Genomic DNA, 22,485 nt, shown 5'->3' with positions numbered 1-22,485 from the left:
ATAAGTCTAATTACATGAAATAGAAGTTGGGGGTTTGATTTTTTACTTTGCTTTTCTGTCTGGACTGTAATTGTAACTACTGTAGTGTAAATGATGGAAAATAATTGCATATGTTAAAAAATAAATAAATAAACAGAAAAAAATAAAAAAATAAAATAAAATAGGGGCACAGACACAAAGAAAACAAGGAGAGGATGAGGGAGGGGTGGTTCCTGGGGCGGGTAGGGCTCAGGATGAGCTTGTGACTCTTCTAGGATTCTGATCTTTGAGACGGTCCCCAAGCCAGCTCCTGTTGGGAGGTAAAGCTCAGAACGCACACAGTGTGGCAATAAGGCTCAGTGGCCTCCACGCTCCCTGATCTTCCATCTCTGGGAGCATTTGGGTCTTGAGACAGCATGCTCCATCGAAAGGAAGAGGAAGACAGACCAGGTGTTCAGCCAGCCACCCTTAAGTGTGTACTTGGGGAACCCCGGCAGGGCTTTCCAGTGGGGAAGGGAAAAATGGGTGGCACGGAGGCCCAGGGCCTGGGTCACGACAGAGTGGGACGCAGTGTTCCCACCCCCACAGTGGGCTCTAGGGGTAGTATGGCATGAGGGAGCCCGTATGGGAGGACTGCAGGCTTCAGGCTAGAGTCACACAGGAAGCGGGCAGGTAGATGGAAATAGGGCAGAGTAGGGGCACCAAACCAGAGAGCCACGGATGGAGTGGGGAGGCTATGCCTTAGGCCACAGGGAGGTGAGAGGTTGTTTCCACTCTGACCTCCCTTCATGAAGCAGTGGGACTGTTTTATTCATAGGATCCTTGGATGACTTGACACATAGCTGGTCTAGCAAATCACTGATGAATGAACGAATGACTCAGTACTTTTATTTCAGGATTGTAAAAATAGAAGCAGATCTCCAATAAGTAATCTCCAGCCAGTTTGGGGGGTTACCAATGTCCTTTGTGAAGGCCCCTCCAAACACAAGCCATTCATAGCCTTAACCCCTTAAAAACATGAAGAGCACCCCATTTCCCTCACCTGTGAGATCGTCGGAATTTAAGATCCTGGGTAAGAAAGAGTTTCCTCCAATCAAATTTTCCTCCCTTGCAGATCACCACTTAACATCTCTGTGTTTAGCCCCTAATTTGTAAGATGGTGCAGTTTTAAGTTCCGGTTAGACCATGAGTGGTGAGGTAAAACCATGGGCTCACCTGGACTGTAGGGGTTATTGACCTGATCCTCAGGACCCTGGGAAGTAGGTTCTGTTCTTGGTGCCCATTTCACAGATGAGGAAACTGAGACTGAGAGAGGCTGAGTCCCTTGTCCGAGGCCTATGGCTAGTGAGGGTCAGACTCAGGATCCAAGTCCAGAGAGTGACTCCCAGGCTCTAGCCCACCTCATGCTGCCTCTTTGTGTAAATCTGTTAGCACTGCTGCTGCTAATCAGGGGACATTCGCTTTATCTACTTTCTGTAATCCATATGGAATGTCTTCTCTGCTTAGACAAGCTCTTCTGTTTTACAGGGTTTTGATAATAAATAAATAAATAAATAAATAAATAAACAAATGGGATTTGGGGGGCAGACAGCAGCATTTGAGGTGAATATGTTCGAAACAGCTGTTCTGGGTTTGGGGCTGCGAACATTTCAAAAGGTATATTAAATGAAAACATTGTTTCTTTTTTAATGTTAGTTAACTTTTGAGAGAGATAGAGCATGAGAAGGGGGGAGCCAGAGCGAGAAGGAGACACAAAATCCAAAGCAGCTCCAGGCTCTGTGCTGACAGCTCAGAACCCATGAACCATGAGATCATGACCTGAGCCAAAGTTGGACACAAGCAACTGAGCCACCTAGGCACCCGTTAACTGAAAAAACTCTTTAGGAAATTTTCTCTGTGGCCTTTTAAAAAGTGTTCTAATTTTATTTTCTCCTTGGAAAATACCTCTTTCGAGGATCTGCCTCAAAAAAAAAATCACTAGGATGGGGTTGGGTTTCAGAGATGAGTAATCTAATTCATTGTTTTCCTGAACCTTGAATTTGCCTCCCAGCCGTAGATACGTCCCTCTGGTTTGTCACATCCTAGCCCAGAAACCTTCAGCACCTCCTGAGTCCCCGGAGGATGTAATTAAGTTCTGTTCCTGCATCTGGGGCCCCTGCAGTCTGGCTCTTATACCCGCTGTCCCCACTCTGTTGAGCGTTGCTCCTACCGCCCCTCCCACTTCCTCTGGGCCACCCCCTTCCTCAGAGTCTCAGAGTCCTGCTGGGCACCCTGGTACCTCTTATGGGTCCTCTATCACCTTGAATGGCCAGTTCAGGTCCTCCTCCCCTGTCTTCATTCTCCTGTTCCTTTGGGCCAGTAGCAGCTCTGGGCTCTTGATTGAAGTCTTGTGTCTCCATTTGCAACAGCAGAAACGTCTTCAGCCAGGCAAAGTGAAAGGGAATTTACTAGGGGACTCTGGAGCTTTCAAAATAGTTGGAGGGGCTGCAGGAGAGATCTGTCGGCCTCCAGGAGCCTCCAGGAGTGCTCCCCTGACTGTTCCAGCCCACATCTGTGTCTACCTTCCGGGAGCCACTTCATTCACTCACTCACTCATTCATTCATTCATTCGTTCATTCATCATTCATGGAACAGAGGCCATACTAGCTGCTAGGGACAAGACACCAGGATGAATCAATAAAACATGGTCCTTGTCCTCAGAGAACTCATGGTCTACTCACACTAGATGCTGATGAGTACTGGATAAAAGAGATGTGAACAGAGAGTTAGTAGGGTCTCAGGAGAGAGCTACTAACTCAGCCTGGGGTTGGGGTGCCAGGAAAGGCTTCTGAGTTCATAGAGAACAAGACTCAAACTTGAGCCAAACCATAGGCATGGGCAAAGATGCTGAGCTGAAGAACCAGATGCCCTTTTTTTATTGGTGTACGGGCTGGGCAGGAGACTAGGGGGATAAGCTGGTCGGGGTGAGGAGCCTTTGGGGACCGCCTGACTGTGCCCTGTGACATGACTCCATGGCATCTTCTTCTTGTTAGGCAATCACGCAGAGGTCAGGAAGGTGCTCTTGAGGGCCAGCCTGACTGCGTTCAGGTTCTGCTGAGTTCTAAACCTCCTGGCTGTGTGACTTCGGGCAAGCTGGTTAGCCTCTCTGGGTCTGACTTTTCCCATTAGAAAACTGGGGAAAATAGCTGTACCTGCCTCCTGGGGTTGTTGTGAGGGTTAAAATGAGTTAGCGCATAACACACTTAGACTGACATCTAGCCGAAGTAAATACCAGCTGCCACGTTGGCTATTATGTAATGCCTGACTCTGCACCAAGCCTCCTGCTGGGTTCTTTTCCATAAATTCTCTCAATCAACTCTGACAAAGACCCTGGGAGCTGGGCATTATTGATCTGTTTTACAAATGAGAAGTCTATTTCTAGCTCCCCCTATGAAATTTTAGACCCCTTCGCAGGTTTTGTTCTATTTCTGTCTGTGCTGCACACTATTTGTGCCGCAGGAGGCCTGCCAGAGACAGAGAGGAACAAAGTCGTCCTGGCACCATGGAAGAGGAGGGAAACATTACACTTGGCTCGCAGCTGGGGCCTGTCAGGGTCCTGCTTTAGTTACGCGAAAGGGGTCCAACTCAGCCTCCCAGTCCCACTCACAGGCCCGGTGACCAACGTGCCAGCTGAGATTTTTTTCAAGTCAGAAGACTTGGCAGGGAGGAGCTGGGTGGATGTGGATGATGAAGTGAGTCCGCCGGTCGCCTGAGTGGGATGCTTTGGGGACGAGTGAGGACTCACAGCCGGCACTGCCCCAGACAGGCATCCCCCTACCCCCGGCTCCATTTGAGGACATTATAAAAATCCATGGGGCCAGTATCCTCCCCTCCCTGGGCCGAACACCCCCACCTTGCCATCTCAGCTGCTGCCCAGTGGGAAGGATGTCCATGGTGTGCACCCGATAAATGGGTTTCCTCCCACAAATGCTGGGCTGCTGGAATTTCCCCTAATACAATGAGCAGAACATCTCTTCCGCTGGGCATTTAGCTCTTCCCTTAATGAAGCTTGCCATTGCTTTGGGAGAGGGCAAGCAGGAAAGAGCTAATGTTTTCTACTCGGTACCAGACCACGCTAAGTGCTTTAGGTGGGTTCATTTCCACCTCCTGACAGCCTCGTGCAAGAGGGGTTGTGATCTCCCCTGCAGGTGTGCATGGTCCCGGCCAAGCTCACAGTCCTGGAGGCAGCAGGCGCTGGCATCCTTGGTGGAGGTGAATGCTTTCATTCTAGCATCAGGCCCTGGCTTTCAAGGCTTTGGTGGCTGTAGGCCGGTTCCCCCCCTCCCCCACAGCCCAATCTTCCAGGCATCCCTACACAGGGTAGGAAACTGAGGCTCGCACACATCCAGGAACCCACTGCTAGGAGGGCTGGAGTGTAAAGCCAGGGCCCTAGACTGCAGGTGCACCGTCCGTGCCATCTGAGGGAACAGCTTCATGCAGGCAGTTAGAGCCCTCTAACATCTCTGTGCCGGGAAGACCCAAAGCATCCAGATGCATTTGGTCACGTGCGTGACAGTGTGCTCACTGAGGCTGGTGGTGGCAGGATTATGCCCATTTGACAGGTGAGCAAACTGAGACCAGGAAGGTTTAGTCACTGAAACGAGCAAGTGAGGGACTACAAGGAGACACGGTTGTTCTGATGGAGGGGAAATTGCACTTTGTGAGGCTGAGGCATGGCCACACCAGCCTGGTTCATAAATCTGAGAAGTTCTGCCGCATGTTGATCTCAAGGGCTGCATATGCTTTCCTGGGAGCTGCCCCACCTCCCAGGGCCGGGCGCCAGGCAGACCATCTGCTCCCAGGGCCGGGCCTCCCCCTCTCCGTTCTCCGGGAACGACAGTCTCCCCACGGGCTGCAGCCATTAAAGAAGTTCCAGGAAAAAGATCTTCGCCAGCCTCTTCTGCAACCTAATTTCTGCCGCTGTGGGTATTGCCTTGTCTGCATAAATGGCCCTGCTAATTTTCTGCTCCTGTTCTGTTGAGGGTTGCAGAATGCCGGGGCGGGGTGGTGGGGGGGCGGACTGCTGAGAGCCCAGCCTGCAGATTCCTTGACAAACATCATCCCTTATCTCCCCTCCGCCCTCACAGCAGCCCTGGAGGCTTCGAGAAGTCAGATCCCCTCACTGCTGTGCTCTGAGCCATCCTCTGTAAGGAGACCCTCCACTCCCACCCCCCACCCCTGTTTTGTGCTACTGGGACCCTATAGCTCCAGCCACCTCACTTCCTTCCCAGGAGCCAAATAAAGCTTCCTGTGGTCCCTTCTGTCTGTGACCAGGACAGTCTCACAACACACAGCTGCAGGTGTATCCTCTGTGGAGCGTCTGTCTTTCTGGCTACACTGTGAGCCCTGTGAGGGCAGGGACAAGGCTCTTCCTCCCTCTCTGGGTCCCCAGCGCCTAGCACTTGGTGAGCTGTGAGTCCGTATTCTGGGGCGGCCTCAGTCAAGGTCCCCTGTTACTGCTGTCCTGCAAGCTCGGGCTCGGAGCCATGGGGTGACGCCCACCATGACGCTGGGAATCGAACCCAGTCATCCGGGCTTCAGTTTGCCCTGTTGACAGCCTCCCAGCAACCTTGATGTTTATGTAACCACCGCTCCTACCTGCTGGATGTTTTCAGAACAGAAATGTAATCACAACAACCTGTGAAACCCCAAAGGAGAAGTTCTAAGTGGAGGTCAGCACCCAGTGGTGAAGGGAGGGTGCTCCAACAGAAGGCCTCGGGCTGGGGGTTTCCCTTCCCCCAGAGAGAAGCAGCCTAAATACGCACAGCAGGGGACGTGGCTGGGGCGTGGCCAGAGAGGTAAGGTGGGCGTGCTAGGGCCGAACAACTTATAAGACACCCCTGCCTTCATGAACACATTCTAGTTGCGGGGGAGGGGAGCTGAGGGAACATGGTGGTGGACACGTGGTTTTGGACAGTCACAAGTGCTCAAGGGACTCTTTCCACTGCAGTGGTCGCAGAAGGCCTGAGATCCCCATGACAGTCCAAGCCATGGTGTACAGATAGAGGAGGGGTCCCCAGTGGCCGCCTCAGCAGGGGCAGAGGCTCTGAGTGGGAGAGGGCGTGCGGGGGCGTGCATGCCCTTCAAGTCCATGTTCAGTGACACGACCTGAAGTCGGCCATGAGGGAACATTTACACGTGGAAACTGGCCAACCAGGACCCCCCCCAGCAGTGCACCCCAGTTGGCAGATCTGAGCATCAGAAAGGAGGCCACAGGCAGAGGGAAGGGGGACGTGAGCATGTTATTGCAGAGGCAGTAGCTTTGTTCTCTTGCAGCGAGAAGTCTCTGAAGGGTTTAAGGCAGAGGAGTGATGGGATTTGATCTTCACTTTGCCCGGCAGATTCTCCAGAACAAAGACTCGGGTCCAGGGAACAGTAGGTGTGGGGAGCTGGAGGGGAGACCCAGTTATCAGACCTGGGGCCCAGGCAGGAGCGGAATGCACCTGCCTTACCACAGGGACAGCTTAAGACCAGGAAGAGACCATTTGTCCGAACGTGTGTCTGCTGATGTGGCTGGTCTGGTTCGGGGGATGAGGGAGGGGTGGGGGGAGGGGCGCAGCCTGCAGGTGCTGCCTCACCCATGCAGAGAGGCACCACAGAAGCCCCCGCTCTCTGCAGCAGGGGCTGCCACATCAGTTCACTTCATTCCCAAAGGGAAGGCATCAGCAAGCTCTGGCAGCCTCTGTATCGCTCCACCCAGAACGTGTGGTTTACCCAGCATGTTCCCTGGGGAAGTATGTGGCACCAAAGTGGCTGTAAACCTCCAGGCTGCTGGCTGCATTCTTGCCACTGGTCAGTTCCACGTGGCATCTGAGCAGTACGGTCGCCCAAGCCGCACACTGTGACAGCAAGTGTTCTGCACCTCAGAACCCCTAGGGAGCCTTTCCTAGCCCAGACTAGTTAAACCCAGAGGTTCTCCTGGGGGTGGGGCCTAGCCTCCGAATTTGTGAAAGCACTCCAGGTGACTTCAGGCTGTAGGAAAGTTGAGAACCCCTGGATTAAAAGATATTTCTGTAGGGTCAGAGGCCGACTATTTCTCCACATCATGTCTCAGGGGTAGACTTGATTAACAAGCAATCCCAGACATAATGGCAGGGCCTTGTGCCACTCCTTTGGGCACTACGGGAAACCCTGAAGACCTCTGCCACCACGCCGGACCCAGCTGCAGTGAGGGGCTGACTGAAGCATGACCTGGCTCGATGGCTTGCTTGTCTGCATTAGCTGTGGGCTGAATTAATACAGCAGCTGCCGCATCCCCAGAGGACGTGAAAGTGCCCGCGTCATCCCTTCTGAAAGCCCTTTTGCAGATGGGAGATGACTAGTTAGAGGTTCCACCCAGGCTTCTCCGTAGCTGAGGGGGAGCCCCCCAGCTGACCCCAGAAGCATCAGGTGGACAAGTGTGACCGGCCCAGGTTAATGTCCGACCAAGAGCAGGTGGCCAGGTGCTCCATGGAGCAACAGAGACGGTGTGAAATGATTTTAGGGAGAGGGCAGGGAGGACAATGCTAAAGGCAGATGAGGTTAACGCTGGAATTTTGTGCCCCATTCAAATAAAACGTGCAGTCTGGCAAAATAAACCCATGCGGTTCTGCCCCTACACGACCTGGCAAAAGAAGCTGTCAAAGGAAACAGACTTTGGAGTGAGGTGTTCGTTCCCTTAGCATACATTTGACCGCCCCTCCCCGGTGCCGCTAGGCTGGGATACAGCGCTGGTTTTTCCGGAAACAAGGTGCGCATGGCTCCTGGATGCTTGAGCTGATCTTGAAGTGGAGGAGAGAGCCAGGAACTAAGCATGCCAGCAAAAACAATGGCAAACTGCGATGTGCAGTTATAAACCAGTACAAATTATGGTGAAATGTGTTGTGTGCTGAGGGGCCAGTGAGGGGTCAGAAAAGCGCAAGGGAGGGAGGCTACCCCTGGTGGGATGGAGGAGAGGCCTCTTTGAGGTGATGTTTGCATGAAGAACAGCCTTGGGAGATCTGGGGGAGAGCCTTCTGGTAAAGGGAGTTGGCAAGGCTGCAGGGGGAACCAGGGGCTGCTGAAGCATGACTGGAGGCCTCTTATGAGGGCAGGGAGGTGAGCTGGGAGGGGGCCATAGGGAGTGTGGAGGCAAGCAAGAGACAGGATGACTTGTATTCAGAGCCCTTCTCCTTCTCCAGCGCTCCTCCCTCTCCCCCATCTTTGCCACAAATGGATAGGCATTGCTCACAGTGTTCACTCTTTGCCCAAAGGGACTCTGTAGCATCCCTTGGCACTTATGCCAAGAATACGAATCTTGACAACTGTCTGTTTGAGCATCTAAATGCCCTTTCATCACCCCCCACCATGGCTAGTCCGACTCTGGCTAGTGGACGAGCTGGGATGAGTCCCAGCTGTTTGTGCCACTGTTTGTGTCCCAGAGTCACCCTGTCACACTGAAGCCTTCCCAGGGCGACGGGGTGCCCAGCCACACTTTGCTGCCAGATCCTGGGGCTTCTCCTGCACAGATCATGGGTGCAAAATAGAGCTGTTTCTTTTCACACCTCACAGCCTTCGTTCACTAGTTCAAAACAGCATTTGCGCAGTCTCCACCATGAGCCCCAAAGTGTGCTAGCCACGAAAGCTAAAACACGGGGCGGGGGAGTCTCTGACGTCCTCGAGAAGGTTATAAATGGTGCGGGAGGTGGGCAGAAAGCGGCCGCAGGACCCCCAAGGAGAGTGGAGACTTCTCAGAGCCTGTTGGGAGCTGTAAGACTTTTCTGGGATGACGGGAACGGTCAGGCTGGGTCTGGAAGTAGGGGGAGGGGCTTTCCAGATGGAGAAAAGGGGGAGAGACTACACGGCCCCCACATAACACAAACTCCAACTGCCTGTGCGAGGATGGGTATTGAAATAAAACCATCACACACAAAACTGGAAAGAGCTGTATGTCTGTTAGGGTTCTTCTCATCCCCAGTGACAGAAAACCCAGTGACCGACCCCAACAGCACAACAGGAGGCAGGGCTGGGGGAGAATGCTGGCTTCAGGTCGGGCTGGATTCAAGACTCAAGCGACAGCATTAGGACTCGGAGTCCCTTCTTTACACAGCTCTCTTCTGTCAGGGTGACTCATCCTCTGCTTTTGCCCGATGACTGGAGCCATTGGAGGCCTCCTTCTCCTGGCCACCCAGGCCAAAGCTCTAGAGTCCACTCTGATGGGACCCAGTCAACTTGGCTCGAGTCACCTGCCTGTCCTGCATGCTCCCCCTCCTCCACCAAGGGAGAGAGTATTCTCATTATTATTTTACAGGCGAGGGAGTGAAGCATCGTAGGATGGGAACTTTGCCGGGACTTGAACTCCATTCCATGTGACTTGAAGCCTAGCAATTTTTTTAAACTAAAAAAATTTGTTTTACTGTTTATTTATTTTTGAGAGAGAGAGAGAGAAAGAGCACGAATGGGGGAGGGGCAGAGAGAGAGGGAGACACAGAATCCAAAGCAGGTTCCAGGCTCCGTCCAAGCTGTTAGCGCAGAGCCCGATGCGGGGCTCAAACCTACGAACCTCGAGATCATGACCTGAGCTGAAGTTCGAGGCTTCATTGACTGAGCCCCCCAGGCACCCGCTCTGAGGCCTCGTGTTGTAAGAGCAGTGCCCTCTCCCTAATGCATTTAGCTGCTGATTCAGCCCTGGGCTCGCTGGTGACGCAAAAGCTCTGCTGGAAAGTTCCAGCTGTGCTCAGTCGTCCGCCGCATCCCTAACGGGCTACCTCTCACCCCCACAGGGCCCTCATCTTTGTGTCGCATGGAGCCGGGGAGCACTGTGGCCGCTATGACGAGCTGGCGCAGATGCTGGTGGGGCTGGAGCTGCTGGTGTTCGCCCACGACCATGGTGAGTACCCAGGTACAGGGCCCCTGACCGCTGGGAGCCCTTCTTCTGTCACCTCACCTCCTCCGCTATTCTGCGAGTCCTGCAGTGACCCTGGAAAGCGATGCTCTCCATGGAGTGTTTCTGAGTTTAAAAAAAAAAAGGCATCGTTATGTAAACAACAAAAAAATATGTCTGCCCAGCAGTTCTGTCGAGTCTGGGATTGAATGCAGGCTGATTAGAAATCTCGACTGAAAGAAACCAAAGTCAGAATCTGTTTATACAAGAACTTGCCCTAGGCCGAGGAAGTCTCTCTTGCATTCAGAAAGCACTTTTGGTACAAAATGGGCCCTGTTTTCTCCCAAGGGACTTCAGATGGATGTGGTGCCAGTGCAGTTGAACCCCAGTTTGACCACAAGACATTTACAAAGCCTTCCAAACCGGCAGAGTAGTAAGAGTCTCAAAGGACATGGCCGTCACAGGCAAGCGTCCTTGTCACTGGGAGTATTGACTAAACTCTTTATTATGGTTCTAACGTTCCTCGGTGCCTTGCAAAGGGTCCCAGGGATATTTGTGAGGCTGTTGGAGATGTGATATTTGAGGGCTATCCCGATTTTCATGACGGGACTGGGCCGTTATGAACTTCAGCACTTTTCACAGTGTGGGATAGGAATGCCTTTCTTCCCACTGTCTTTGTCTCCATTAAAATTTGTTGCGGTCACCCTCTCTATCTTCAAACGGAACATCGGAGGGATGGTCTGAAGTTAAAAAATAATTAAGTAGGGACGCCTGGGTGGCTCAGTCGGTTAAGCATCTGGCTTCGGCTCAGGTCATGATCTCACGGTTCTTGGGTTCGAGCCCTGTGTCGGGCTCTGTGCTGACAGCTAGCTCAGAGCCTGGAGCCTGCTTCAGATCCTGTGACTCCTTCTCTCTCTGACCCTCCCTTGCTCACACTGTCTCTCTCTTTCTCTCTCAAAAATAAATAAAAACACTAAAAAAAATTTTAATAATAATAGTAAAGTATACCCTGCAAACACAAAACACCTCCACTGGAGTCTCAAGTCTGTGTCGTGAAACTCGGAGTCAGAAACCTTCTGACGAGCCACCCCTTGGCCACCTCTGTGGGAGCGAGTAGCTGGGGTGCCTGACTTATTTTGCCTGACCCTGGAGCTTTGGAAAACAATTGTGAGAGGCTTCCTTTTTGGAGTAAAAGGAGTAAAAGTAACAGCCCGCCTTTGGAGGTCTCCGACATAGCATCGATCGGGCCGCAGCGTAGCTTTCTGTGGTGCTCTAGAGCTACAGAGCAGCTGTTTCTGTTCACCTGTTTTAGGTGCCTTGGTCTATCAACTTCTTCCAGTAACTCATTGGAAATTTCTCCGGCCAGTGCCAAAGGGAGGTGTTCTATTCAAGAAATGAACCCAGTTGAACGTGTGTGCGAGTGGGGTGGCCATCTACAGACAAAAGCGACTGTAGGAGAAAGCTGTGCGAGCAGGCCGTCTCTGCGGGGTCTTGCGCTGGCTGGAGAAGTGGATTCTGGCCATAACTGGTCTGTGCTTTACTCCTTCCAGCTGAGAAATGTGGAGAAGGAGGGATTGGAACCCCGAGCTGTAGCTTCTAAAGGCTGGCCTCCTTTATGACGAGCTATGGATATTTGGTGTTCATCCTGGGCGTGAATGCATGCAGGGACATACACAGCCTCATTCTTCCCAGCACAGCTTTTAAATTTAAACAGAGCCTAGATGGGGAGAATGTGGGGCATTTTCTGGGCCAATTGAAGTACACAAAGGATTCAAAAAGGCGGTTCAAAGGCTCATGGCCTCTGCAGGTGAGTCCCCCGCACCTCCCCCTCCCGTGGGTTTGGGCTCATGGCCATCCTGCCCTCCTGTGCATCGTCAGAGGACCTTTGCCCCAGACAGCAAGAGGGCTCAGGCGCAAACATACCTGGGTCTATGTCCCCACTAGGCTGTGACTCCAAGATCGCAGAGACCTTACTGAACCACTGCAAGCCTCTGTCCTCTCATCCACCAAACGGGCAGACAGTGCTGTAAGGCAAGGATTGATGTGAGATAGCGCACAGAGAGGGCCCAGCAGATCGTGGTAGCTCTTCCCCTTCACTCTGCCCACCCCGAGGCCGCCTCCAGCCACCATGCTGACCAGCTGGTGGGCTGTGTACCCGCACTGGGGACGCCAAGGCTCTGGGCAGGGCCAGCTGCACACCAAGCTCTGCACTGGGCACTTTCTGTATCTTCTACTCCCTCTTTCTTTTTTAAAAAATTTTAACATTTATTTATTTTTGAGAGAGAGAGAGAGACAGAGCATGAGCGGGGGAGGGGTAGAAAGAGAGGGAGACACAGAATCTGAAGCAGGCTCCAGGCTCTGAGCTCTTAACACAGAATCTAATTCGGGGCTTAAACCCATGAACAGTGAGATCATGACCTGAGCCAAAGTCGGACACTTAACTGACTGAGCCACACAGGCACCCCTATTCTACTCCCTCTTAATGACAGATACTATGGCCCTGTATTTTTTTAAACTTTTTTTTTATGTCTTTATTTTTATTTTGAGAGACAGAGACAGAGAGTGAGCCAGGGAGGGGCAGAGAGAGAGGGAGACACAGAATCTGAGACAGGCTCCAGGTTCTGAGCTGTCAGCACAGAGCCTGATGTGGGGCTTGAACCCACAAGCTGTGAGATCATGACCTGAGCCAAAGTCGGACACGTACCCCACTGAGCCACCCAGGCGCCCCTCTATGACCCTGTCTTAGAGGTGAGGGTTCTGAGACTCTGTCGCCAAGGGGACCGACCCATGTTCATTGCACAAAAGCATTCCTTCTGGTCAGTGGCAGCTTGCATGCCAGAGACCTGACTGCTGTCATTAATAAAACACACATCTTTTGCTCCCCTGCCGTACAAACACCGGTGTCCAAGGCTCTGCAGTTTTGCTCAGCTGTTCTTAGCTTTTGTGCCTGCGGGTACCAGCTCCAGCCTCACGTTCTGAGCAGGAAGCAGACATGGGATGTAGCACTGAAGAAGGGGCTGGGCTCGTCCCAGGAAAGCTCCTGGCACATTCCAGCCGCGTCTCATCTGCCAGCGCTGTGTCACACGGCCACCCCTAGCTGCAAGGGAGGCAGGGAAGTCTCAAGTGTTCACTACATATCCCCTGGTACAAACAAAACAGGGCTCGTTAGTAAGAAAGGAGCAGAGAAAGGATATTACCAGTAGCCATCGCCTCCTCTGCTGCAGCACACCTCCAGGTTGGTCCAAAAAGCATTTCTAGCCATTTCTACCTTGTGTGTTCTGGATGTAACAGCATCACCCGACTATCATATCCAACCTTCTGTTCTTTCACAAAGTTTTGATGCAAAGGGCTTTATCAGCATCATCGGTCAGTAGTGGTTAACATCCCTAACTGTGCATTCTCCCCAGGGTTGCTGAACAAGCACAAATTCTCAGGCACAGTAGCTGACATCCTCACATGCAGTTTCCTGTGTTCCCTGGAAGTAAGCAGCCCCTGCTAGGTGCTCAGCTGTATAATCGTGTTCGGCATCCTGAGTGGTGACCCCTTCCTTCGAAGGAGACTGTTACTGTGTCGTGTGCTATCCCTTGCTGGCCCCCAGGAGCACTGGCAAGTTGGCTGGGTCTTGTCGGGTGAGTAGGAGCCCGTCAGGAGAAGAAAGGGTGTGGCGAGAGGCACCCGCCGTTGCAATCAGCGGTTCTCACTTCGACCACCCATTGACATCACTGGGGAGTCCTGAGAAATACTGACCCCTGGGCCTTCTCTCCACAGAGACTTGGATGTCTTAGGTCTTCGATGTGTCTGGGGTGGCAAGACTTCTGGAATCACCCCAGGGCAGGTCTAATGTGCAGCCAAAGTTACAAACCACATTTCAGGGCAGGAGACCACATGGGCCAAAAGTGCATACACAGCATTACGTGCTCATGTCCTGTTCAGGGAGAAATCTGAGCCTGAGGATTCAGGTGGATCCCAAAGTTGAGTAGCAGTTACCAGGGGCAAAGGGTGCCAGAGCAAGCCCAGAGCCTACAAAGCTCAGGCTTTACAATGAATCCCTTTGGACACTTGGAGCCCATAGTGGCGTTGAAGCAGGGAGTGACAGGCTGGCTGCTGGAAGCAGGGAGTGCCACCAGGAGACCTTGGGAGCCATCAGGAGGGGGGAGGCGGGGAGGCGAGGCAGAGATGTAGGCGGGTAGATGTCGGGGGTGGGGGCCCAAGGGGCTGAGACAGAGGTGTGGGCGGGTAGACCTCGGGGGTGGGGGTGGGGCTTCTGGGATGTCTGAACAGGTGGAAACACCAGGGATGGGATTTTCTGCACCGGTCTAAATATAGCATGGAGAAAACCAGGGCTCATGCTTTCGCCGTCCCTCAGTTGCCAGCTGCTCGCGGTGACTCACTGGAAACCCCTGAGCCTTCCAGGCCAGCTCCGAAACTGGGGTGGCCATGAGGATGGGGGCTCCCCAGTCCCCCCGGTAGGCCATGCTATAGGTGTAGGCGGACATGGGGCCCAGCCTGAAATCCAGGCATCTTGGCATGTTCGGGGCCCAGGGCTGCTGCAAGGGGGCCCTCCTGGCCCCCCACCTCTGGACCCTGCAGGCTTCAGAGTAACACTGGCTGAGGCCAGAGCACCCCCCCCCACTCTGTTTACAAAGTAGAAAAGAACCCTTCTCAGCTGATTAACAGTGAATTAATTATCCCCAAATATTTGAGGGAAAGTATTCAAGGGAGTTTGCTTGTTTTATTTTTTCTAACTAGCTGGGGTGTGTGAAAAGAGGAAGTTGTGGGGGAATATTTTCGGGCGACAGTCCGTTGTGCTCTGTTTTCTTTGTGAGGGGGCCCTACCCAGTCCCATGGAGGGTATTTAGGAAATTCGGGGGAGGTGGGGGAAAGATGATAATGGGTGTTTTCCAAACAAGGAGACACTTTTGAGTCAAAGTCCCTTGCTGGACCTATTCTAAGGTCGCCATCCGTTACATGACACATTCTGTGCGTGTGTGAAATGTTTGAGAAATGTGTTGACTGTTCTTGCCTTCGTAAATACGAAAGTGAGAATGATGGAGCCAGTCGCCCTTTGATAGTTCAGGAGTTCTGAGGACAAGACGCTGTGATTTCGCCGCAGGGATGATGCGGAAGGTGTTGAGGTGGGCTGTGCACCAGCCATATCCCTGAGAGGGCCTTGCCCTCCCGCCCTCCTCCTCCCCTTTTCCTCCTCTATGATCCAGGCAGGCATGTCCACGCTTTCATCTTGGGCATAAACCCTGACACCAGTGTATGTGGACACTTGCCTCTCTCTTGAATCAAACAATTACTCCCATGGCTTCAGTTGGCTTGTCTGATGGTGATGATGATGATGATGATGATGATAAAAATAATAATAATAATAATAATAATAATGTGATGTTGTGGTGAGAGAGTGAGAGGAAGCAGAGTTCTCATACTCCAGGAGGCAGAAGTGGAGGCTCATGGAAACTCAGACAGCTGGCCCCACCCCCAGAGTTTCTGACTCAAGTGGGAAAAATTGCAAGAAAGGGACCAGGTTCACCACAGGTGTTTCTTACGTAGAATTTCTTTTAAACTACAGGCTAGATGTAGTTAAAATTGGAAATGTCATGTTTCCTGGTTTATTTTGAGAGAGAGAGATTGAGAGAGAGAGAATCCCAAGCAGGCTCCAAGCTCTGTGCTGAGCCTGCCACAGGGCTTGATTTCATGACCATGAGATCATGACCTGAGCAGAAACCAACAGTGCTTAACTGACTGAGCCACCCAGGCTCCCCAGAAGTGTCATATTTTCAATAAGCAGATTCAGTGTCTCATAAACCAGATATAGTATGAGAACCTACTGTGTGCTGGGTCTGTACTGGGTACGGGAATATGGAACTGTGGAGACCTAGTGACCGCCTCCAAGCATCCCCATACAGTAAAGGAGACAGGCATGTTTTTTTTAATTTTTAAAAAATATTTATTTATTTTTGAGACAGAGAAAAAGTGTGTGTGATTAGGAGGAGGGGCAGAAAGAGAGGGAGACACAGAATCTGAAGCAGGCTCCAGGCTCTGAGCTGTCAGCACAGAGCCCGATGCGGAGCTTGAACCCACAAACTGTGAGATCAGGACCTGAGCCAAAGTCAGATGCCTAACTGACTGAGCCCCCCAGGTGCCCGGAGACAGGCATGTTTTAAAAGAACAGTGAGTGGAGGAGCTCATTCAGTGGGGGACTTTGGTGGAAGTATGTCTAGGGGTAAAAGGAGAGTGGGTTGGAGTTTGCCGGCAGGGGGTGGGGTGGGGAGTGATTGTTGGGAAATCTTCGTAGTATGTGACTCAGTGACCTTGGCCAAGTCACTAAACCTGAGTGAGCCTTAGCTTTTGCCCCTGTAACAGAGCTGTGGTGCCTGGCTGGTGATGATTACATGAGCGTGGTCAAAGCTGGGCTCAACAAATACCAGTGCTGCTCTCCCGCCCACAGACCCCTTTTCTTTTCAGCACTAAACACTTTCTTCTTCACTTCCCTCAGATTGAATGGACAGTTTCCATCTTTTCCGCAGCAAGTTGCATGCCCTTAGCGTTTTATTTAATCCAAGCGCGATTCCGCCCATGCCTCAGAGACAGCCTCTTCATCAGCCAGGCCAGGGAGGGGGTGGGGCTTCCCTTTCAGGGCATCTGGTGTCAGCCCCTCGGGTCTTTTATCTACCCTTGATTTAATTTTGTGAGAACTCTAGAAAGTGATTGCTGCGAAAGATTCACCATGAGCGCGGCGGCGTTATCCGGTTGTAAATCAGGCCCATCGTTTACTCCCGCCTTGCGGAAGCATCGCAAGCCGTGTGGCCCCTTTGAGGGCCTCTAAGGCAAGTCTGTAGTCTGAACCCTGAATCATGAGTTTGCGTTAGGGACTTCGCAAGCCAGATGGATGCTTCTGGAAAATCAGTGTCCTCTTTCTCATTTCCGAGCTGGAGTTTGCCAATAATGTGCCACATGGTTATCTTTCCAAAGGAATTCACCCCAAGGGAGGATTCATTCATTCAAAATTATTCATGTGGTCCCCAAAATGGAAATATTTAAGGTTTTTTGGGAAGGAGAAAACAGACATCACTCTGTGTCTCTGGAAGACGCAGTTTCTAAAGTGTTCAAATGAGTCCCTTGGAGAAGGAAACAAAAGTCAGATTACTTATGTGTGATGCTGTGTTAAAAAAAAGAGAAGAGGACTAAATGATTCTAGGGAAGGAAATTCTCAGCACACGGAGGCTCTTTGTCATGGTTCAGGAACGGAGAAAAGATGTACATAATTATAGGGTATATGTGGGTTATATTTGGGAGCAGAGCAACAGCGTAGGCCTTGGTGTCTGCAAGACCCAGGTTCAAGTCATTCAACCATTCACTGGCTGTGTGACCCTGGGCAAGTTGCTTGACCTCTCTGAATCCCAGTTTTCTCATCCAGAGCAGAGAAGAACTAAAGTGTCTCTCTAACCCATAGCGTCAGGAGTGGGCGGAGTAAGACAGACCATCCATGGAGGGTGCCTGGCTCACCCTAAGAACTCCGCAGATATGGGCTGTGATGGGTTGACTACTTATTAGTCATAGAAAACCCTGAGTGTGACACTGGCTGCAACTTAACACTACTGAGTATAGTTTCCAGATTTGAAAAGTGGATGCCACTTGATTTGCCTCATGGGGAATTTATGAGTCATCACAGGATGAAATGATGTTTGCATTTAATTACTGGTTGTCGATAGTTATTGGTCCCCTGACCATATAAAAGTCTTTTTTTAAGTTTATTCATTTATTTTGAGAGCACATACGAGTCGGGGAGGGACAGAGAGAGACAGAGAGATAGAATCCCAAGCAGGCTCTACACTGTCAGTGAGGAGCCCAGTGTGGGGCTCGAATTCAACAACCACAAGATCATGACCTGAGTGTCAGTCAGATGCTTAACCCACTGAGCCCCTCAAGTGCCCCAAAGACTTTTGAAACATTGCCTTGTTTGGCCATCATGCCAGCCTGGAAGTAGGTACGGTGATCACAGGCGAGGAAAGCTGGGGAGCACCCCAGCTCCCCCCTCCTCCCCACAACATAGTGCCAGTAGTTACCATTTGGGCCCCAACTGTGGGCCGAGACCGGCCTGGACATGCCTGTCCTTCACGTCACTTACTCTGCACAGCAGACCCAGAGTCGAGCTGTCCATGGGCCCATTCTCCAATCAGGGCAGCAGAGGAAAGGTACGCAGGTCAAGATGCCCATGGTCCCGGAGCCCCTGTTCCTGGCCCCTCTCTCTCAAATGTGCCAGCCCTGCTCTCCTTCCTTAAGCTTCCTGGAGCCCAGGGAGCCTGCTGTGTGGACGCTCTCGAAGGAGTGCATCTTCTCTCGAGGCCCTCCCTGATCTTGTCAGAGCAGGGTTCCTGCATCAGGACAGAGTGGGCAGGAAGGCTGGCCCAGGTCGGGGGCGAGGAGTGTGGGGGGGGCGGGTGTCAGTCAACGCAGCATACAGGCCTGGGCACTGCAGAAGGCTCTGAGTGGGGATGCAACGTCCAAAACTCAGACTGGCCCTGCTCTTGCTCGAGGCATGGGTCATGGGGTGGGACCCGATGGTGGGGCCAGCTCCAAGAGAAGCAGGTGGCACTGGAGACGGCTGGGAGGGAGGCAGACTGGATGAGAGAGGGCATGCCTCTGCGGTCCTTGGGGAGGAGGCCAAGGCGGGGCAGGGATAGGAGAACGGGGTCCCAGGCAAAGGTGCAGATGCGGGCACGGGAGTGAGCTTCCCTGCCACAGGCTGGCACCACAGTCATAGGCGCGGTCCTGTCACCTTAGAGATGGCCTATCTGAGCTTTGGAGAAGCAGCACGCTGGCACGTGGCAGGAAGGGCACACTGACTCCCCTCTGCTGTCCAGGATGGCTGAGCAGCTACAACAGAGTCATAGCCTGGGACCCGGGTGAGCAGGTGTGGGCAGGAGTTTGGGGATGGTGGTCCAGCCACACAGCGTGCTGCTGCCGAGAGGCTCACAGGGGCCGAGACCGGGCAGGGGTAGCTGTGGCCAAGTGGACCAGCTCCTAGACTTCTCCTGCCATCTCCAAATGGCTTGGCATTGCCCATAATGGCCAAAGGCATTTCAAGGCCTCAGGAGCATCAGCTGCCTTCTAACATACAGCTCTGTGCAGACACTGGCCAATGGCCAGGCCAAACCTGGGTTGAAGCCCCACCCGCAGGGACCAGAGCACCATGGTGCCAGCCGCTGGCCTGCCAGTCCCCACCAAGCCCAGCCTGTGGCCACCTTTGCCCTCCAGGCTCGGGTACCGTCTTTGACTTGCTCAAGGACAGCCCTCCCACTGTGTATTTTCAGTGGTTTGTGCATTTGCCTCCTCTGCTAGACTGTTAGTTCCTCCCGCACTGGGACGGTGTCTTTCTTCCTGTTTTCCTTGCGTAGCTGAGATTCTGGTCACTTACTGGGGGGAGGGGTACTGGTTTGTGAAATAAATGAGCTTAGCAGTTCCCCGAGGATGATGTCCTCTCCTGCCCCGTCCACAGGGTTCCATCTCTGGGAGGCTGCAGGACGGGAGAGCACTGGGAGGGAGAAGAGGTGCAGAAGAGGCGTAGAAGTCTCCAGAAGAGACTGTGGAAGGCAGGGTTGTGGGGACAGAGCTTAGAGGCGAGGAGGAGAGCAGGGGGCACACTCCTGGGCGTGCCCGGAGACCTTGCGCGCGTCCTGGTGGTTCCCGTTCCAGCTGAGTCAGAGCTGGCCTTGAGCTTGCAGAGCCCCTGCATCTGGATGCTGGCCAGGCACTGTTAGTGTCCGGTGTGCCTTCTGATGCCCTTCGTGGTCATTTTATGATCCCTCAGTCAGTGCTCCTGCAGACACCCCCACCAGCATCTTAAAATCCTGCTTTGGAGACGAGCGCTTTGCAGGGCCTCTTCTTCCCTGGCACACCTGTCTCTGGCTTCCGGGTCCACATGTGGACCCCAGGACACATCGGTATGTGGCCAGCTCCTCCCTGCTACACGCCAGACACCTTCTAAATTTAAACGCTCTGCCCCCGGCTTAGGTAACAGTTACTTTGGATTTTTTCCCCCATCTGCAAATACTGAGTATTTTCCTAAAGACATTCGAGTCAGATGAAACACACACGTGTCCTCAGTCAGTATGGGGGCTGGGATTCTGCCCCTGCGTTGAGACCAAGGGCGTGGGGAGGGGAGTGATCTAACATGGTGGCCCAGGGTGCAAGGGACCCTGCAATGACTGCCTGGGTTCAAATCCCAGCTCCTATGTTCACCAGCCACAAGGCCTGACCCTGAGTGGCCCCCCTACCCTACTTGTGAGCTGGAAACTGTGCATTAGGTCACTCCTTTCCCCATGCCCTTGGTCATAAAATGACCATGAAGGACATCAGCCCCGAAAAGCATTGAGACCAGGACTTGGCCCGGGAAGGCCTGTCAGACCGAGGTCGTACTCATAACCGAAGCTGCAATAATATCGTTGTTATGGTTGTGTATCGGTCACTGACAACGTAGCAAGCTGTGTGAGTCTGTGAGGAAGGCCAGCTTCTCTTCTAGGGAGGTGGGGCCGGGTCTCGGACCAGGTCCTTGTGCCTCCCCCAGGCTTGGGCAGTGCCGACAGCCCTTTTGTAAATTGACAGTCAAAATAGCTGGTTGCAGATGGAGCTACTCACAGAGATTTTACAACAGGTTGGGGCCAGGCCTGGCTGCATCTGCACTGGTCCCTGGGAGGGGTCAGTGGGTCTACTAGGCCCATGCCAGACACCTCAGGTGACCACAGGGCTTCATGGAGAAGGGGGCCGCTCTGGCTGGTGAGCTGTTCTGAAGTGACAGCTCCAAGGCATGTGACCAGGACATGGCTGGCCCACCGAGAACTAAAAATAAATGGCTGCCATGCTGCCAACTGGCAGGGCAGGCCCAGAAAACCCAGGCGAGGGGGCGAGGATCAGGTCCTCCCCACTGGAAACGGGCCTCATGACAGCAGGGGAGGGGGCCTCAAGCTTCTCTGGTGGCAGTTTTTAAGTGCACCCGTTACCAGCTTGGAAAAAAATATAAAGTAGCTGCAGCGTTACCACAGCCTTCTGGAAGGTTCTCATAGCCCCTGCCTAATTTCATTTCCACAAGTTGCTTCTGAGGCTGATAGAGCGACCTCTGCCTTCACTCATGGACGAGGGACCAAGCCAGCAGGGGAGGGCCAGGGGCAGAATCCCAGCTCACAGTGCTGGGAAGCCTCCCTGTCAGTGCCTTGATTTCTCTCCTGTTCATGGTGAAAGAGAAAACGTAAAGCCAGCCCGAGGACCCCGAGCTTCCCTGGGGTGCTGAGGCACATTCGGATCCCCTCGGCAGGTACCCTGGGGTCAGTGCTCACCTCGACATTCAAGAGTGAGGAGCTCTGTGTGGGAAGCTGGGGCAACTCTGAACCTGGACAGCCGGACCCCAGAAGCCAGGCCAGTGACGTGAGCAGGACCCCTCTGGACCTCCATTTCCTTATCTGCAAACAGTGAGGCCAGCATCGCCTCCACCAGGGGCCGATGTAGCCGTGTGACTGACAGAGCATGTGGACACACACACGGGGAAACGCCAGGAACAGATCTTGAAGCCCTGTGCTCTGGGCCCTTGCCAGAGCCCTGGCACAGAAGGCCACCTCTCCCAGCCCCCTGGCTCCAACCCCAAGCCTGGAAGCAGAGGTGGGGCAGCAAGCAGCACTGGCTGCTGGGGAAGGGACACCCCCTCACTCGTAGCATCTCACCCCTGCCCTGAACCAAGCCAGCAGCCCCAGTGTGGAGGCTCTAAAGAGAGGGCCACATGGACAAAGCTGGTCTGCCCGGTGGGGGTGGGGGGGGGGTCTGTGCACCAGCGGGGCCATCGGCCTCCCCAAGGCGCCCTCCCTCAGCGCGGGCCCCTCTGCCATCGCAGGCCCCTCTGCCAGCGCGGGAAGTGCTCTAAGCCCACCAGCCTAGGCTGCCCTTCCCCCTGAGTTCTTCCTCGTGTGAGCCTGGCAGCAACGTGGCAAGGCAGGCCTGCACCCACCCAGGAGGCGCACTCGGAAATGTCCAGGAACAGCCAGCGAGCGCCAGAGCCAAGTCTCACCCCCGTGCCCGCTCGCCCTGCTGGGAAGCCATCAGGGTGGAGTGAGGCCCCTCCGGGTGCCAGGCCTCCCAGCCGCCTGGCTGGTGGCGCAGCCCCCTGCAAGTGGCCCCAGGGCTTCTGCACCATCTGACAGAAGGACCGGAGCGGCTCCAGGAATAGCTTCTGACGTGCAGTCTGTCACGGTGGCGTGCCAGCTCCCCAGTGCGCACCTTCTGCTCAGAGATGCTCAGACCCCCAGAGGTGGCCCAGGGGCAGGAGCACAATGTTTTCACCCCATTTCCTTGCCTCCCACACTGGCAGCCATGCTATGCCCCACCTGTGAGCCTTGTCCAGGCGTTTTTGCAGCTTGAGCTCAGCCCCAAGTGCTCTGTTATGGGACTCAGGGCTCTGCTGTGTGGCTGAGACTAGTCAGTTGACCTCTCTGAGCCTCAGTTTTCCCATCTGTGTAATAGGCCCGAAATTTCCCCTCAGAGCCTTAAATCAAAGAAGTCAGCACCAACTTGGCTTGTAATAAGCTTGGGCTCTGGTGAACTCATGCTCTCTCTACCATGCCCCCAGCTTCCTG

At 53.4% G+C, this 22,485-nt stretch overlaps 1 protein-coding gene across 5 annotated transcripts in view; it reads left to right on the top strand.

The window, feature by feature from the left end:
• Positions 1 to 22,485, top strand: part of MGLL (monoglyceride lipase) — a 168,803-nt gene that overhangs the window by 91,422 nt on the left and 54,896 nt on the right. For all 5 annotated transcript variants that reach the window (XM_029918921.1, XM_029918919.1, XM_029918922.1 and 2 more), the window contains exon 3: positions 9,759 to 9,865. In XM_029918921.1, coding sequence (XP_029774781.1) covers positions 9,759 to 9,865 — 107 coding nt within the window. The remainder of the gene's footprint in view (positions 1 to 9,758; positions 9,866 to 22,485) is intronic.

This window comes from Suricata suricatta, chromosome 12 (genome assembly GCF_006229205.1).
Source record: "Suricata suricatta isolate VVHF042 chromosome 12, meerkat_22Aug2017_6uvM2_HiC, whole genome shotgun sequence".
In the NCBI taxonomy this organism is placed as follows: Eukaryota; Metazoa; Chordata; class Mammalia; order Carnivora; family Herpestidae; genus Suricata; species Suricata suricatta.
Note: the sequence above shows the minus strand (reverse complement) of the source record. Positions and strands in the feature narration are given on the sequence as shown.